General features: G+C 48.4%; 1 protein-coding gene across 1 annotated transcript in view; it reads left to right on the top strand.

Moving 5' to 3' along the window:
- CTIF (cap binding complex dependent translation initiation factor) overlaps window positions 1–19,027 on the top strand; it is a 116,665-nt gene that overhangs the window by 38,372 nt on the left and 59,266 nt on the right. The window contains 1 exon segment of the mRNA XM_075726896.1: window positions 13,548–13,624. Coding sequence (XP_075583011.1) covers window positions 13,548–13,624 — 77 coding nt within the window.

The raw sequence follows: 19,027 nt of genomic DNA, 5'->3' as shown, positions 1-19,027 counted from the left end.
GCACACTGGGGTTAAGGCCCTTATCCAGCAAATCCTTGAAATATGTGCTTAATTTTAAGTCCCCCTGACTTCAATCTGTTTACTCTTGTGCTTAACTTTAAGCATGTGCCTAAGTGCTTGGCTGGCTGAGGGCCAAGGCAAATAGTAGACTTAGGGGCAGATTCGCATAAAGTAAATGCTTTACTGGACTGAAGTCTCGTGGTACAGCGGATGCTACAGCAGGTCTGGGATGATGGAGGGGAGCGGTGCTGCGTATCCCATCTCTGTCAAGTTATTCAGCGTTGGGTACCACGGACCTGGGGCTGTGCTCGCCTTACGGGGAGCATCCCAACAGCGTAGCCTCTAAACGGGTACCTTAATTTCAGTGTCTGTATTTTGCTGTTCTGAAGGCATCAGCCTCACCTGTAGCCTCGTGTAGACCACAAACACAGTCTTGTAAAAAAAAAAATTTTTTTTTCCTCTTAATTGAGAGAGAGGAAGGTTTTAGTGGAGGAAAATAGCCTTGATTTTATCATCAGAAGAGGAAGGAGAGCAGATTATATGACCTGACTAATAAATCTTCATAGGAATTTGCATGGCTGCATTAACACTTAGAACAAAAAGGACTCCTGTATTAGCGCAAGCTTTTATAATGGCTTTATCTTCTTCTTTCCTGTTCCAAGCTAATTCCTGAAAGCCTTCTTTTAATCCCCCTTTTGCTCATCCAGCCTGGACTTCTTAGAATGGCAAAGAGGTTTTTTTCTTTATTTTTAATCTATGAATGACAGTAGTTAAAGCTAGTGACTGTAGCCGTGGCACGCATCAAAAAGAAAAGCCACCATCAGAAAACAAGATTTGTGTTTTTTTGAAAACACCACTACCAGGGGTTAAGGGAAATCTGCAGCTGGAACAAATACAGCGCTCGTCTAACTTCCTCAATAACTCTGCTGGGGGAGCGGGCAGTTGCCAGACGAAGGAAGCGTGGTTAGCCATCGAGTCTTTGAATGCAGCTCCGTTTCCCCCTCAAACCCATGGAATTTATATTAACCTCCAGCTTTTCTTAGCTGGTGGGAATTTTTTTTTTTTTGCATGAGGAAGAGCCTCGCTTTTGTTGCTTCGGTTTGTCGGAGGAGCAGAGGAGATGGTTCTGCTCCTTGTGCGGTGTTCTTGCTGGCAAAAGGCCATGGATGTTAAATGAATAATTTTTGGCATTGATAAGGAGAGAAAGGCTGAGGCTGCCAAGCACAGAGACACAGGCGTCTGATGACTTGGTTTTGGGAAGGGCAGGCTTGAGCCATCCCGGCTCGCCGGGTTGTCTCCGATCCCAGCAGAGACGCAGGCAGGAGGAAGAACCCCATGTGCCTTTAGCATCTTGTACACAGGTGTAACCATATACAGTGGGCAAAGAGCAACGTGCCAGTGGGGATGTCTAAAACCACTTTTGGTAAGGTGCTTGGCTACCTAATCTAAGGCCGTAGGTAGACCCACAGGAGAGCTACCCAGGTGAGCGTGGAGTGTAGCATGGGAGACCTCATTTTGCATCCTGGGGCTGCCGTAGGGTCCTTGCGTGACCTCAGAGCCACCATGAAGGCATAGCGTCAGTAGGATGCTTATGGCTGCGGTGCTGACAGTGGTGGGCAGGGATCCTGGATGGAACAGGGAGCTGGCTGAACAAGCATGGGGAATGTGCTGGTTGCCAAAATTCCCGTCTCTCTTCGGTAGCGAGCAGTTCGACAGATGCTTCCGAGTTGCTCGTAATGCAGTGCGTCTGCGGTTTTCCTGTTGTGTCCCTTTCTGCTCGTTGGCCATACTGCTCTCGGTCACCACTATCTCAGACCCTTCCCAGCTTCTGGAGCTGAGCCCATCACATGGGCACCATCCTGCCAGCGAGAAGGACACCAAGGAAAGGAGAAAGGAGCTAAAAAAGCCCTAGCGAGGAGGGGCAATGTGACCCAAAACATCTCAGTAAGCAAGGTCTTTGGTGTTGGTCACTTGTCACATGAAAATAGCCAAGAGTTGGGTTGGTTTGTTGAGTTTTGTTGCTGGTTCTTCTTTGTCCCCGCTTGGTTCTGATGAAGCACCTGAAGGTGTGTCGCCTTGGCCAATGTGAAATGAATTGAAGGGGCTTCACCCAGCTCCTGGCAGTCATCCCAAAAGCAGCCATAATGCATGCTTTCACTGGCAGGAAAGCTGATGTTTGAGTGATGCCTGTGTCTTCGGAGTTGTTGTGATGAGGTTCAGCCTTCGCAAGACACAGGAGAGCAGATATGGCTGTCTTGCTGCCTGTCCTTTAGCAACTTTTGGATAAAAAGCTGTTTTTCAGGATTTTTTTATTGGTGGAAATGCCAGATCCGTTTCCGGATGTCACATTTGGAGACTGCTGTAAAGCAGCTACAAACTTACTCGTCCTCATTTTGTTGTTTGAAGTAGTCCATGCCTCCCAGAGGTCTGCAAAGCACCAGTGAAAAACCACCAGCGTAATTAATATATGATGTGATCTGATTGATACTCTGTGGCAAGTGCATAATGTTTTCTGTGCTTATCCCTGCATTAAAACCCATTACAGCAGGAGGAATCTTAGCGCTCGATGCGTAAAAGGAAAATCCTGGGAGGGAGCAGACAGGCACTCAAGAAGCAGTTTCTTCCACCCAGGTACCAACTGCCAATAACTTGGCAAGGAGAAAGTCAAGCCCTTGTGTTGCACAGCCCACACTCCTGAAAAGGAATGGGACTTTTCAAAAGGAAGAATGAGGCTTTTATAGGATTAAATTGGCGTTTGCACATCGGGGTATTTTCCAAGCTGGGGTGGCTGTGACATGGGATCCTCACTTGCTCTCTCTGGGCTGAGCTAGACTAAGCAGAGACTTCAGAAAGGAGAAAAACTATGTCTTTGTGGTATAGTCCTGGGGAAAATGTGTTGGCTGTGTCTTCAGCCAACTGCAAACAGGAATATCTGTTGTGTGAAAATGTTTCCAGCACAGTATGAGGGGCTTGGAGAAGGAAAGGACGGTGATATTCTGCACAGCTTGCTTCAGTCATGAAGGTCTACAAGAGAGGTCCACTGGTGGACCAAAAGGGGCTGCCACCACCATGACCTCATTCAAGTTGGTGGCAAAATTCCCTCTGACTTTGGTGGTGCAATGTATGGATCACAGTGATATGGATCATGGCAAAAAATGCTCGTTGACTTATTAACTATTGCCTGTGATCTTAGGGTGTTGCGAAACTTCATGCACTTGGAAGGCCTCCAACGGGAAGTGCCAAGGGCTGAGCAGTGAGAAAGTTCTCCTAGCGTCTCTGGATTTACCCACGTTGAAAGAAAAGAGAAGCCAGCTCTTGTTTGTTGTGGTGTTTTGACCCTGGCTGGATGCCAAGTGCCCACCAAAGCTGCTTTATCGCTCCCCTTCTCAACTGGACAGGGGTGAGAAAATCTAAGGAAAGGCTCGTGGGGCGAGATAAGGACAGGGAGATCACTCAGCAATTACCGTCATGGGCAAACCAGACTCGACTTGGGGAAATCAGTTTAATTTATTGCCAATCAAAACTGAGTAGGAGAGAGGAGTGAGAACATGTGTAGGGTAATGAGAAATAAAAACAAATCTTAACACACCTTCCGCCCACCCCTCCCTTCTTCCCAGGCTCAACTTCACTCCCAATTTTCTCTCCCTCCTCCCCCTGAGTGGCACAGGGGGACGGGGAATGGGGGTTGGGGTCAGTTCATCGCACGTTGTCTCTGCTGCTCCTTCCTCCTCAGGGGAGGGCTCCTCACACTCCTCCCCTGCTCCAGTGTGGGTCCTTCCCACGGGCTGCAGTTCTTCACAAACTGCTCCAGCGTGGGTCCTTCCCACGGGTGCAGCTCTTCACGAACTGCCCCAGCGTGGGTCCCCTCCCCGGGGTGCAGCCCCTCAGGAGCAGCCTGCTCCAGCGTGGGTCCCCCGCGGGGTCCCCAGCCCTGCCACCAAACCTGCTCCAGCCTGGGCTCCTCTCCCCACGGGGCCACAGCTCCTGCCAGGAGCCTGCTCCAGCGCGGGCTTCCCACGGGCTCACAGCCTCCTCCGGGCACATCCCCCTGCTCCGGCGTGGGCTCCTCCCCGGGTGCAGGGGGATCTCTGCTCCCCCGTGGGCCTCCATGGGTGCAGGGCACAGCTGCCTCAGCAGGGGCTGCACCAGGGGTGCAGGGGAATCTCTGCTCTGTGCCTGGAGCACCTCCTGCCCTCCTTTGCATTGACTTTGGGGTCTGCAGAGTCCTTCCTCTCACATGTTCTCACTCCTCTCTCCGGCTGCAGTTTGTGTCCCTTTTTTTTTGTTTGTTTCCCCTTCTTAAATAAGTTATCCCAGAGGCGCGGCCAGCGTCGCTGATGGGCTTGGCCTTGGCCAGCGGCAGGTCCATCTTGGCTGGCATTGGCTCTGTCAGACACAGGGGAAGCTTCTGGCAGCTTCTCACAGAAGCCACCCCTGTAGCCTCCCCACTACCAAAACCTTGCCACGCAAACCCAATACATGTGTAAGGTTATGAAGTTATCACTCTGCAAATAAGGGGTTTCATCGCTGTTGGGCTGTACCAATTCCTGGGAGCTTGCATGAGCTGGAGCTCCTATGGGCTGAAAATCCAGTCCACCAAAGAGGATAAGATTTGTGGGAGCTCGGTTCTGGGGGATTGTGCAAATGCACATGAAAAACATGCAATCTTTTATTAATTATAAGGGTGAAATGAAAATATACTTGGATACAGCCCTTGCCTCGTGCTGAGAGCGAAGCCGAGGTTCGAGGTGAGCACACCCACTGTGCCGACGCTGGGGATTGCACAGAGGTTCAACAGACCTTCCAGCTTAGAGGGTGACCTGGGCTCTGGTCCCAAACTCCCTGATGTCCTATGGGGTCTGTTTATAGGTCACCTTAAAAACTAATCGGGGAGGTCCCTATTCTGCCTGCAGGTCGCTTCCTTGCGACACCGTCCACCATGATGGCGCGATGGGGAGGCGTTGGGGGTGGACGGTGAACGAAGGGTCCTCCTGCCATCTCACCTGCCCGCTTCATCTTGGCTGGAGAGGCATGGTCAGATGGCACATCGAGGTTCACAGCTGGGGGTGATAAGCTTTGAAGAGGACAAGAAACAAGGAAAAACAGATTGGGTAGTGTGAAAAATACAGAGGAAAAGTATACCTTAAATGCAAGGTCCCAGAGGGAGTGAAATAACTTGAAATATTCCCATGGCAACCTCATGACACTGTAAGTCCCAGAAGCAATTCCTCGCTCACCCCGAAACTAGCACAAGACAAGCAAAATGTAGAAAAAGCTTTTCAGAGCAGCAAGCGCAGCCCTTTCTCAGGATGAGCTTGGGCTACCTGGACAGACCAGACCGCAAACCAAATACCAGCTGTGGTGCCTCCTGGTCGCAAGTGATGTGGTTCCCAACATTAGCTGAAAAAGGCTCCCTTTTCCAGGGCAAAGCAAACCCAGGTCATCAACGCTATTTATTTTAATGATTCTTTAAATATTCTGCATTTAAGGGCTCCAAGCAATGGTGCGGTTATATCTGTATTTACTGGATAAATGTATTTATTTATGGATGGGACGCTTTACTGCTGACAGTAAGGTTTGTTTTTAAGCCTGACCGGGGTAGAGGAAATACATACAAATAAACAATAAACCTAAACAACACTAAAATAACATCAGTTAAAACAATTAGAGTTACTTCCACTCGCGAAGTATTGTTCCCATTTTGCTATAACATGGGAAAAAACTCCGTTTCCTAAGTCAGCTTGTAACTGATTTTGGATTTGCGGATTCTTGTAACAAAAGGGGATTTCTTTTGTCTGTTATTTATACTCTTCCTATGGCACCGCGTGTCCGTGTCGGTGTGTCTGGAGCACCCTGTTTCAACGCAGCAGCTTTTCCAGCCTGTCCCCCTCTCGGTGGCTTAGCAAGGGCTCAGTAGCACCGGTTGGGCTTTTCTTCCTGCCCAGCGTGGTTGTACTGATGTGCACGTGTGTGTTTGCAGCGGCAGTTCCTCCTAGGAGACTTTGTCCTGGATTTTAAAGTTTTATTATCTCTGAATTATGTATAATTCAGGAGCTTAGGGGCCGAGAGTTAAAAATAGACCCCGGAAAACTTGCTGTCAGTAATCAGCATTGAGGAAGGTTCAGGGTATGTTTCACTTGGGATGCTTTGCCTAATTATTCTAATGCTTTAATTGCATTTGCATCCTTCACCCCACACGGGGAGTTTCACACTGGATTGTTCTGCCATTCTCTGTGTCTTTGGTTTCATCCCAGAGCAAGCTGCAGAGGGATGAGGTGGGACAGCTTAGCTACCACCAAGTATTTAATGCCATTTTAAATGCTGTCTTCCCTCTAGCTGGGTGGCCGCTCTGCCAGGAGCCGATAGCAAACGCCAGGGAAAGACGGTGGGAAGATAAGGATCTACACGATACTTTTTTGGGTCTGGGACTGCATGTGTAGAGTCTGTAATTCCTTAAAACACTCACCATTTCACGAGAGGGGATGTATAGACCAACATTAATGCTCAGCAAGTGGGAATCCAGAAGGTTGCATCCTTGGGGCAACACGGGAGGGCAGAGCCCTGTAGAGAATAGTGCTGGTGTTTTTAAATATAACTAAAGAGTGGTGTTTTTAATGATAACTAAAGAGTGGTGTTTATCTGTGACAGTCCTGATCACCATCACAGCCATTGCTCCTCTGTGCCCCTGCTGTTTTTTGGGAAAAGAGCCTTCTCCGAGGTGCTCATCACCAAGGCACGTTGTGCTGCAGTTACACATTCAGCCTTTGCTGGCAACGTACAATTTATGGTGTGCTTCCCAAAGATGCAGTTAATCAGGAAATCATCCAAACTGGGACATCTCCCAAGAAACAACTTCCTATGCCTCCCATTTGAGGTGTGTTGTGCCATGCCATGACTCATCGGGCAAGCACGTCCTACTGTCAAGGTCCCACAGAGCATCCCTCCTCCACTATGGGGCTTGTCAGATCAGCGGTGGCAAAGCCGGAGGAGTTTTGCTCCTTTTCCAGCTCCTGGGTGGCTGGAAACTAAGTCCTCTTTGCCAACCCTATAGTTTAATTTAGCCCTGGCTCCGATGGTTGAGGTTGAAGAAAGCGTCCTTGCAGGTGGCCAGGACCCCTGTGTGCTGTGTTGTGGGTGGAGTGATGGGAGAGCCACAACCGTGAAGTGCTGTTAGGATTTACCAGCCTTTTATCTTGGGTGAGGAGTATGTTGTAAAATTGTTGCACTTTTATTCCATTCATGTCAAGCACTGTTTGATTCCTTATACAGAAGCAACTATTATTATAAGCACCTTCCAGGAAAAATGAATAGCTTGCAATTTGAAGGAACAGATTTATCACTTAAATTTTAACGGAGAGGAAATCATTTCCAAGCAGCTTCCTGACATTGTTTGGTATTCTTCCATGGCTTCCAAAGCAGGTCAAGGCTTTGATTTGTGCCCCAGCCCTCTCCTTTCAAGAGGTAAAAAATTCCCCTCGTGTAAGAGAGGAGAGTGGGTAGCAGGCCAGAGCCATGGGAGTTCCTGGAAGGGGAAGAGGCAACAGCAAGTAGCCTCCAAGGAGGTGGCTCTGCTGCAAGTGCCCACAGGACTTACGTGCCTTGATAAATACTGGCCTTGAGTGGGTAGAGGTGATAGGGATGGTTTCGGCGGGGCGGTAGCGGCGCCTTTGCCACGTTTTTCACATGCAATTAGATGGTTGGGATGGTTGTACTGAGCATTGGCACATTCAACCCCATAGGCACCATGAGTGTGGGACCAGCACAATAAAAGTTAAATACATCTGCGGCTCTGTGCTGTCCCGGACTTTCCTGCCACAGATAATCTATCCTATAGGCAGATGAAAGCCTTATCGCGGGGTGTCACAAGTCACTGGGTTGGTTTCTATGGATCATTTCTGGAACCACAATATATTTATTTTTTTACGCTCCCTCCAGCCTCAGTATTTTTGTCGTCGCCTTTGCACAGGCAGATGGGGCGTCTTTGGGCTGCCGTGAACCCAGCCCCACCTCTCCCTTCCCACCCCCCCAGAAAATAAATCCCACCCTGAACTTTGTGTGCAATAAAATTGAGCGAAACTCCCAGCGCCTACTGCAGGCCCTAATAACCTGTTTGTTCAGTTCGGGCCTTCTGCAACCATTTGTTTAAGATAAGCAAGGGCGGAGATGTTTCTTGAGGGCACAAAAGGCTCTTGAGATAAAGCTCATGCAGACTGATCCTGCTATATGGCTGGATCATTTCTTTTCCTTCTTTCATCACCCCAGCATTGGGTTTTTCCATCAGTTCAGTTGCTTTTGTCAACCTTTTGTTTGCTCTTGGGGTTTCAGTGTTCCTGTTTGGCATTCAGGCATCTTCACCTGCTTGACCGTCACAGGCTGGGAGTGTTTCCGCTGCATAGGGAATGTCTATGGAAGAGGCTGAATAAGTGGGTATGAGTGAAGACAGTCACTTTGTGGGGTGAAGTTTCATATCTGGAAGTCAGGCTGCATTAGACATGAAGACCACGGGGATGAAGCAATGAACCCCAACCTCTCATAGCCCCTAGAGTCTTTGTGAAACACCCATGAATTTGGCCATCCCAGGCAACAGTTGCACTTGAGAAGTCCAGAAGTGGAGGAGAAGGTGGGAGGATGCACGTTGGTCCCAAACAGGACCATCCCTTTTGTAAGGCAGTTGTTGTCAGGTGCCAAAGGAGTCCCTGGGATTTGCTGCCTAAGGGTGGTCACAGAAGGACCAGCAGCAGCAAAAAAACCTGCCTTGTTTCTGCTTATCTCCTTATGATTTGCCATGTGATTTACCATCACCAGTAAAAGAGGCAAAGCTGGTGCCTCCGTCCAACATCTTCAGCTGATGCTGCTGCAGAGGCGGAGTGAGAAAAATTATAGCAAAGCTCCTGCTCGTAGCAGGGTAGCTCTAAAGCCAACCATTTACCTCCTCTGGTCCTGCCCCTCTTCCTCGTGTACCTCCCAGGCCAGTACCCTGCAGGTTAGTGGGCTGAGATGTGAGGTGGGATGGCTCAGGAGAGGGATGTTGCTGCGGAGGGGCAGGTGTTGGTGGGGGGAAAGGCGGAGGCTCTTGGGTTGCTGCAGATTGCCAACAAGATCTTGAAAGCTTTTTATTTGTTCTTTCATTAAACTTTGATGTAAATGTGTCTTGGGCAGCAGAGAGGCAGCTGCCGGCTTTCTGGATTCCCGCAGGCAGGTGGACGGGGTTGAGGGCTGAGCAGACACCTTCATTAGGAAGGTAAAGCACAAAAAGAGTGCACATGGCTGTCAAACCTGCTCCTCTCTGCCATCTGTTTGCAGCAATTTTGGTAGATGAGAGATTTCCCGTGGGGTATGCTAGCTGGCCGTATGACAGTCACCTAAGCTTGCCAGACATCGCCTTCCCTTCTCCAAGAGCTGCTTTCCCTAAAACATCTAAAAATGAATATGCATATCACAACATAGCTGATCTCTAGGGGACTGGCCCGGAGGGCAGACCAGTCCTGAATGCCCCTTCTCTTCCAGAGCCATTGGCCTTTCTTGTTACAGCGTGCATGTTTATAATTTAAACTTGACATACACATACATGCATTAGAAGTCCCATGGGCTTCTCAGGTTCTGCTCCAAGTTTCCCACCATGTAAACCGCAGAGTGTTTTGCTCCAAAATTGAAAACGACCCCTATTAATGGTCCTTCCTAAGACCATGGGCTCCTTGTTCTTTGCTTTTCCCACACCTCTCCCTTCCAGAACCAGCAGCACTGAAATGTTGGTTTGTTATGTTCTCCTCGAGCCACCTGTGAATAAATATCAAAATAAAATTGATGTGGGAGAGAGACCAAGTGTGATTTTGCTGCCCACTGAGAAGTTGCAAAACACACCTATGAAAACCATGAGCACCTGGGCTTTATAGTGTCTTGTGGCCCAAGCAGGAGGAAAACCCATCCCTCTTGCACAGGTCTTCTTGTAGACCCATTGCAGAGCAGAGGGTGGTCTTCTGCCTTGCAAGACATTTCCCTTTGGCTCTGTTCAGGGATTTCAGCTTCATAAAGAGTGTCCACTGAAAAATGGCAGAGCTGCATTTCAGATCCACGTTGTCCTCAGCAAGCCAGCTCTATTGAAGGTACTTCCATTGCTGTCCTGCATGACCCGCGGCAGGGAGCAGCCTCCAGACAAACCCAAGAGACATGTCATCCAGGCGCTCACCGTGCCCTTGGGACTCTGGCCTGTCCCCACCCACCCAGCACCCTTGGTCTTTTCCAGCCACTCCGCCCTTCTTGCAAGTTGCTGATATTTCCTTTTACATCAGCTCGCTGCACAAAAAAAGTTGACTTTTCTCCCTTCCAAATTTAGCTCTGTTTAGGCACCAAAATAGAGAAGAGTAGGGACCAGTGACTGTTTTTTTCCAAAACATTGTCTCATGACTAGGACTAAGGAAGGGAACTGCTCGGCTGGAGAAGGGAGATCCTTGATTTTCCTAATGGGGACACAAAGTTCTCCTCTGTTCAGGCACAGGCATGCTCCTTGGATTAGGAGCCTTATTCCCATGTAATTAATCCATCTCTCACCCCAATGCTGTCTGCTGCTGGTGGGCAGATGTCTGAGGAAGCGCAGGGATGCTCTGCAAGGAGGACATGCAGCAATGCACCACCGTGCTTATGGTTTCTAGTTGGAAAGAGCAGAAAGGCAGCTCCTGAGACTTAATGAATGCTTCACATTGAGGAAATCGGTGCTGTCGGTCCTTGTGTTCTGCAGAGATGTTTTCATTTTTCAAGGTAATTGTATTTGCACATGTGTCTGCAATGCAGCTTAAATTCTTAAAAATACCCCAAGCTTTAGCATGCTGTGGTAGTACAACATTGGAAACTGTCTTACTGCGTATTGTACTATTTTTAGCCTGATTTCCTAAACTAGCACAGCTGATGTGATTGGGCTGTGTGTGTCTGCTCCGTCCCTTCCTTTTATCATTCACTGTGGCCAATTTCAAGCAAATTTTCAGAGAAACAGAGATCTTGGAGATATTAAGCTCCTCCTATGCATTCAGTGAAAATAAGTGACTGGAAAAATGAGGAAGACTCAAACCACAACCCTCAGTAATGAAGAAGGTTCAGCATGATGCTAAGCTATTAGACGTCAAAGATGCCACACAGAATTAACCATGAGGTGTTTGGCTGCAGGAGAAGCCCAAGTCAGGCCTAGTTAACCGGGTGATAACCCAACCACAGCCTCAGGAGAGCAGGTTGCCAGCTTTCCCTACTCCCAAACTACCTCCTTTTAGTCAAAGATGGGCTATGTTTGAGCAGTTTGAGCAGTGATCTAGGGAGCATGTGGAGAGCTCTTCTGGTGCAGGGACATGAGCAGAGGACCACAGAACAACATGCGTTGCTGAGCAGATCCTCGCTGGATGAGCAGATCTGCAAGAAAGCTGAGGCAACTTCATGTAACAATGGCCTCTGTACCATTGCTATGAGGGATTGTGTAGGATGCTGTGGTTGGTGTGGCACCTCTGGGTGTTAAGGGTGTTTTAGTGGGAGAGAAGGATAATTTGGTCACCGGGAGCGGGTACTACTCTTGAACATGTTCTAATGCCTGTGCTAAGCCATATGATCATGGCACATCTGATTTTCTCTGGAGGAGTTAATAGTGAAGAATAAAGTTAAAAGGGAAACTGCCTTCTCAGGAAACACACTTGAAGACTGCAGCCAAAGCAAGATTCAGATGAGGACATGCTAGCCAGCAGCAGGGCTTATCCAGGGTCTAGGTGAGTTCTTCATTGCTTGAAGTCTCGAAGAGTGAAGGTCCCTGAAGTGGAAGGCTCCAGCTGCCGTGGGAGCTGTAGGGTTGCTGCAGTAGCAGTTTCTCCAGGCTCTTTGCAGATGGCCAGGATGGATGGTCAGAATAAATGCTGTTGGTCTTGGACTCGAGGATGCCTTCTCTGGTCTGCAAGCCTAAATTTATTACCATCCCCAGCAACTTTTCTCTTCCAACAGAGAAACTCAAAATATTATTATCTCAGTAACTGCTACTAAAATTAATTGTCATTTTTAAGGCTCTTCACACAGAGAGAGAGAGAGGCTTTTTTGTTAAGTCAGTGTGTTATGTTGTCATGCCAATGTGACAAAGCTGCTGCTCGATGAGATGCGTTCCCACCCAGCCCTTGCTCTTGCCCAGGCTGCTCCCCTGTGGCCCCTCACGCATGGTGATTCACCAGCAGCAGCTGGAGCTCAGAGGGTAAGATAGATTGCAATGGAAATAAAAGGAGCAACTTTTACAGGGCTTTTATTGCCAGCCTGGGAAGTACAATACTGCATAAATAAAAATCATTATGGTTATGACAGCTCTGTAGTCCCTGGAAAATAAATAATACTTTGCACTTACGTAGTGCCTTTTGTCCAGGAACCTCAGAGCTCTTTGCTCACATTAATGAAGCCTCCTGATGCCCATAGTAGGATGGTAAATACAGCATCCCCCTTATCAGATGAACATGCCGAGTCAGAGAGTCGGCACCTTCAGTGGAGAGAGGACAAGGCAGCAGCTTGAGTTACACACAGCTCTTCCACTGTCGTGACCATGGCAAATCATTAAATATCCTGGTCATCTCAGTTGCTTCCAGTAGGTGGATGCCACCCATCTGTACCCCAGGGGTGGCATGGCTTGAGTAGCGCACAGAGGGCAAGCACAGCAAGATGCTCGTGACAAAGTCGTTGACTTGCTAACGGCATGGGGGCACAACCCCAACAGACCAGGCAACTGTGACTCGTGTTTGCTTACTCTAGTATCCTCAAAATGCTGCTGAACATCGTCCCCATACAGACATTTTTACAGCTGAGTTTTAGATAAAGAAATAAATCTGGAGGAACAGAGATCTCGGAGATATTAAGCTCCTCCTATGCATTCAGTGAAAATAAGTGATTGGGAGAATAAGTGATGAGGAAGACTCAAACCACAGCCCTCAGTAATGAAGAGGGTTCAGCATGTTTCTAAGCTATTGGACATCAAAGATGCCACACAGAATTAACCATGAGGTGTTTGGCTGCAGGAGAAGCCCAAGTCAGGCCTGGTTAACCAGGTGATAACCCAACCACAGCCTCAGGAGAGCAGGTTGCCAGCTTTCCCTACTCCCAAACTACCTCCTCTTAGTCGAAGATGGGCTATGTTTCAGCAGTGAAATGAGATGAGAAGGAAACCACCCATTGAAAGTGGATGGTTTAGGTGCACCAGTATCAGCAGTGTCATGTGTGAAGTGGGCAAATTCCCTGTAGATGGTGTATATTGGGATCCATCCATATGTGGTCCGGTTATGTGCCCCATGTGTTTTTTCCCATACAGAAATTGCAGATAACTTCATTCTCTGCTTATTGCAATGGCCCTGAGAGGGTACAAGAAGTCTGTGGATTTCCAGACCTGCCTTGATAGGGTCTGAGATGTTGTAAGGATGTTTGGCTGGGAACTGTTTCTTTTATCATGCTCACGTGTTGGGTGTACAGCTCTGTCTCACTCTGACTCCTTCCATAATGATGCCTCCTGTATCTTGGAGCTGATCGCTGCTTTTCCCTCTCTTTTACAGGGTTACCATCCGTTGCCTCATGAAGCTGAAATCGCACACACCAAAAAACTGTTCAGAAGGAGAAGAAACGACCGGAGGTAGGTGAAACCTCTTTAATGTTTTTTTTTTTTAATCTTCTTCGTTGCACATCTTCCCCCACTGTCTCATGGAGTGTCTTTGGACAACAGTGCTGTTTAGCAGCTGCCAGCATTGGGTTAATGCATAAACCCTTGCTTGAGCGCTAACATCCTGAAAAGGCAGTGTGTCCATCCCCCTGGTTTGTCTGTTAAATCCGGGATACATGCTATATTGCTCCAGGAGTATCTTCAGGACCTCCTCTTCCCCTTATACTTATTCCAGCATAGCCAGATCCCCCCACTTGTATTGGAAGAGGCAGCTGGCAAGGTATTATCTGTAAGAGCTTTGAGTCCTTGTGACTTGCTTCCTCTCTTCCTATTGAAAAGCAAAATGTGCTGACGATCAGGGTCGCCTGCAAAGTGGCTACGGTTGAGAGAGGTTTGCAGCAAGCATCAGATGCCTGTCTGCGTGAAGGAGGGGATGTGCTAAATAGGCAGCTGAGTTCCTGTGGCATTGGTGATTTCAATCCATTGAGTTAATTTAATTGGGTCAATTGGATATTTAATTGTGTAAATTGCATATTTAATTATATGAGGGCATCTAGAGTCCCTGATATGAATCGTGACTACGGTTAAATGTGAAAATAAGCAGAGAATAGGGGAGTTAGTTGTACATGCGGCTTTATTTCTGCCAGCATGTTCTGCTGTGGCTGAGACAACACAACTGGGGCAATAAAGCGTTACAAAAAACAGGAGTTTGCAAGGTTAATGTTATTGAACAGGAGAAGAAGTGGCCAATTTTTTCTCCTAGAGTGATCTGAAATCTGTGTCTGAGCTGTGATGCCTCACAGGGGAGGATTTTGGGGGAAGTCCTACGGACACCTGTAGTAGTTGTTGGAGTGTGTCCTCAAATCTCCCCATGACTTCTCGACTCACAAACAGCCATAATGTAGTTAATTCTGTGCTTGGTTTGGTTTTCCCAAATTTTACCGAGCGACCAAAAAAACAGCTGAAAAGAGTTTGCTCAGGCATCCTAGAAACATTCTTCTGTGGGCAGGGCGGTTCAGCAGCAGCAAACTCCATTTTCTCTATTTGGGGCTCCCTCCTTTTTTCCTGTATGCAATTTAAAAGACAATTTCATCTTGTGATTTAGGAAAAAAAAAAAGGCATGTTTCAGCTGGGTTGCAGCCCTGTGATCACCGAAATGTGGTTAAAACCAAGCTGAAGTCTGCTTGTGTTGCAAGAGGGAGCTGGGTGGGCTTCCTTGCAGCGCTGGGCTGGGCTCCCCGAGAAATCGCAGCGGAGGTTGGAGCAGCCTGCTCCCATCCCGGCTCACCGAGCGGGTCTTCCTCCGCCATCCAAAGCGTGCATGATGCTGCAGGAGAGGAGACCTGCAGAGCCAAGGGGGTCTCCTGCCTGAAGCCCCGTGCCCAAAGCTGCGCTGGACCAGAGTCATGGAACTGCGTGTTGGTTCTTCCCTCGCATCCGAAAAACCAGCCGGTCCGAGGGATCACGCCAGACCTGTATTTCTATTTCTTTTTCTTTCTGGTCCCTTCAGATAAACCATCAACAGACAGAAGCGTTCTGCCCCCCAGGGCATCCCTGCCTCCCGCACAGATGGCAAGGAGAGATAGCAAAAGCAGCTGCCTTGGGCTGGGGTTGGAAGAGCACGGGGTGAGATACAGCCCAGACCAGGTAGCACCTGGATAATATCCTGGGAGTAGAGACGGAAGCCTTAAAACCCAGTTGATATGGTGTGATGCGGCAGGAGACATGGGACCATTTCAGCCTTAAGCAGTCATGAATGAAATAAAGTGGGAAGAGCAGAGGGGAACCAGTCCTGCCCGAGTCCTGCACCGACATCCATGGTGGTGTCCAAGCTTAGACAGTAAAACATACTTATTTTAATTGCAAAAAGCTAAGAAGCCCAGGTTGAGGGAATGGAGTGAAACAACAGTCTCTTAAATAATTATTTAAGCTGAAAAGGCATGGTTCCATCCCCTAGACTTCGGCTGGGGACCTCTCTCTGTACCACATGGTTTGATGCTGGGGGTCTTCATGCCTCTGCGGTGTGTTTGGGACTAGGGAAGGGGGTTTTAGTCCTTCTAATGCCACTTGAAATGTCCCCAGAGAGCACTCGCTCCTTAAAATTGATTTCTAGCAGTGAGGTCTCAGAGTGATTATTTTATGAGAAAAACATGGTGGAGATAGGGGGAAAAAAATTGTAGAAATAGGGGAAAAAAAAGAGAATAGGAAAAAAAAAACCCAGACTGTATTGGAGCACAAACAGCTTACAAAGCTGTTCACACTTTATTGCAGTGCTATTATCTTAATGTCCCAAGCATCATTCTGGGGGAGAAAAGCTTCATTTTGGAGCTGGTGAAGCCACACAGGTGGTATAAACGTCCCTCAGGATGAGATTTTATGGGCAGCAAAACAGTTAGGAGTTTTATGGGCAGCAACACAGTTAGGAGTTACAGGCTTTTTGTTTTAAACCTCATCTGGATACAGAGAGACTCAAAATTGCAAGACCATGGATGGGGCATGGGAGGCAGCAAGGCTTGGGAGAGGCTGAGGGAGGCTGTTTGGTGGTGCATGGGTTGGGAGGGGGCTTAGGAAACAGCTCTGGATGCCTGGACCCAAGGGAAGAAGAGCTGGTTTCTAAGAAAGGGGCTGGTAGCAGCCAAGGGTGGAAGTAGGGTTGATATGCAATGGATTTGCAAGAAGAAAAGAGGTTGTCCTGCTCCATTGGTTAGAAGCAGGTGTGGCCCCAAAGGCCTGGTGCAGTTGGATCTGGATTTCATTGGGCAGCTTTTCCCCTTCCTTCCCTGCCCAGGACCTGCTTCATGGGAGAAGGATGACACATCCCAAGTGACCGTGGTGGGCATCCTCCTGCCATGTGCAGGAGTCACCGCTCGCAAGCGGACATCCGACTTGCGTCAAGGACTCAACCCCGAGGCTGACCTCCGCACCGTGCACAGGTCCAGCTGGCCTTGCCTGGTTGTAGCTGACCTTCCAGTTGGCTGGTACTTTATATACCACAGCTAATATAAAAGAGCTGATAAAGCACATTGGTACCCAGAAATCTGCCTATTTTTTTTCTAGCTGGTCTTATAAATGATACCCATTCCCCCCAAGAGTGTGTGCGGACTCCCCTCCCTGACCATGACATACATTGGGGCTGGCGAAGCACCTTTTGTTTCTCATGCAAAGCAACGCTGACGTCCGGCACTGCTATAAATAGCGCCCGTCCCCACTTCCTTCCTGTCACCTTTCCTCGGGAAATGCTGTCACCACGTTGCAGAGGAGCGTGGCTCACCTACCCTGATGTCTCTGCTGTGCACCTTTCACTCCCTTGAGGAGAAGCGATCCTATGGGCATGCAGCCATAGCTCTCTCCTTGCATATACAATACATTTTTACGTTCCATGAGTCATTTTTCCATGGGATGCATGCTTCATTTGTTGCATAAGATAGATACAAAGAGTGAATTAGAGGTGTCATTTAAACAGGCTTCAACTTTCCCAGCTAAGGACCACTGTGGGTCTGTTGGACACATTTTTGGTAACAGCGCTCAACACCAGAGCCACATCCGGTGGAGGGTTTGGTTGTACAAGGTGCTGTAAAAGCCTACAAGAGGTGATGAAGTCCTTGCTGCAAATTGCTTATAATCAGGGCAGGAGACCAGGGAGAGGTATTGCCCTTCCCACCTCAGCCAGCAGAAATCCTGCACCTAGTTTAGACCCACGAGGTGTAACTGCCACCTCCTGATGAGGATGATGGAGGGCATCACCGCTTCATGGGCTCATTGAAGGAGAGCAGCAGAGACAAGTTTTTGCATAGGTGTCCATGTGAGCAAGTGTTAAACACCAACGAGGGTTTTATTGTCCCAAACGCTAATCCGCTGTTTGCTGTCACACAAGACCCACCCTACCTAGACATCACCAAAGGCAACTTGGTTTGACCTCCCGTAGGGAAGGAGGAATTTCCCCTGGGTGGCGGCAGGACCTCTCTTGTCCTTCTCTCCTGCAAGCAGTCAAGAGAAAAAAAATACTCTGGCATATGCGGCACAACAGACCCATTTCTCAAGTCCTCTCCTCCAACCCCTCCCAACTCAATGCCTCTCTGCTAGCAGAACACAAGCCGTGTTGGGACATGGTTTCCTTGGACAAGTGAGCTCTGAGTCTGGCCCACTGTTTTTCAAAAAGTTCCCAAAAACACCATTTCTTAAGTATCTATCGAAGCGTTGCAAGTCAGCTTGGTGCTGCACAGGGTTTCTCCAGTTGCCGTGGCGTCCTGGTATGATGTGTTTTGGAATGGAGGGTCCGGCTGGCCAAACCCCGCGGCCCGGAAATGTGTGCTTGCAGAGGCTTGCACCGGCATTGTAGGAGTGGTAAGAAATGTTGCCCATTTTAGATAGGATTTACAAGGAATATATGGAGTTGCAATGGGTTAAGACAGGTGAGTTTGTACCTACTTCTTGGTCTTCTCGTTAACAGAGTACTGAAATTGTTCTGCATCACCTAAGGAAGGGGACAGTTTTGCTGAGGGCCAGGAAAAGTTGCTGGGGAAGTCTTAAAAAGTTTGTGCCGTCGTAATCACATTGGTTCAATCACATCTTGTTGGATTCAAAAATCAAATCGGGATGAATACCTTACCAAAAGGATATCCTCATGTGTGTGTAGATGCTGGCTGGTATCTCACAGGGGTTTTGGTGGTCAGTCTATGGGCAAGGACAGGAGAGGATGACAGAGGGAAGCGCAGCCCCATGTCTTGGAGAGGATGGAATAAAAGCCTAAAAGTTAATCAATCCCCTCTTTCCAAAAGGCATCTGAATTCCATTTTTCAGTGGCAAAGGTCTGGATCCCTTGTTCTTCCTCCATACACAGCTGGTCTGTCTCCAGGCTTTGGGATGACCAGAGCCACAGGGAGCTGCTCTGCCTGTCCTGGCCAGGGCTGTTGGGGACCAGGGCTGGCCTTGGGTGAAGGACCATCACCCTTAGCTGTGGCTGAGCTTCATGTCATCTCCTTCTCCTGTTGGATGGGGGTTTAAGAGGGGCGTTTCTGCACCTGGGAAATCCATCCTTCATAAAGCCCTTGCGTGGGGATAAGGAGCTGAAGCAGAAGACTGCGTGGGTCCTCCTGGCTCATACACGGAGAGAAGGGGTGGGAGCAAAGAGGTTCGTGTGCTTTCCCCATCTCCCTTCAGCGTGCCCCAAATACCTATGGCTTTTGACAACAGGATTACAGAAATGTCCCCAAGTTTTCTCTTGTACTGTCCCAGTTTGCTTCCTACCGTTAACTTGGCTTTACACTTAAATGATCAGGAAAAAACAGTCTGGATTTTTTTTTTTTTTTTTTTGTGCATGTTGTTTTCTGTTTTTAATTAGATTCAGAGCTGGGGGAGGCAGAAATATCCTCCTTC

Source organism: Pelecanus crispus, chromosome Z, assembly GCF_030463565.1.
Source record: "Pelecanus crispus isolate bPelCri1 chromosome Z, bPelCri1.pri, whole genome shotgun sequence".
Lineage (NCBI taxonomy): Eukaryota > Metazoa > Chordata > Aves > Pelecaniformes > Pelecanidae > Pelecanus > Pelecanus crispus.
Note: the sequence above shows the minus strand (reverse complement) of the source record. Positions and strands in the feature narration are given on the sequence as shown.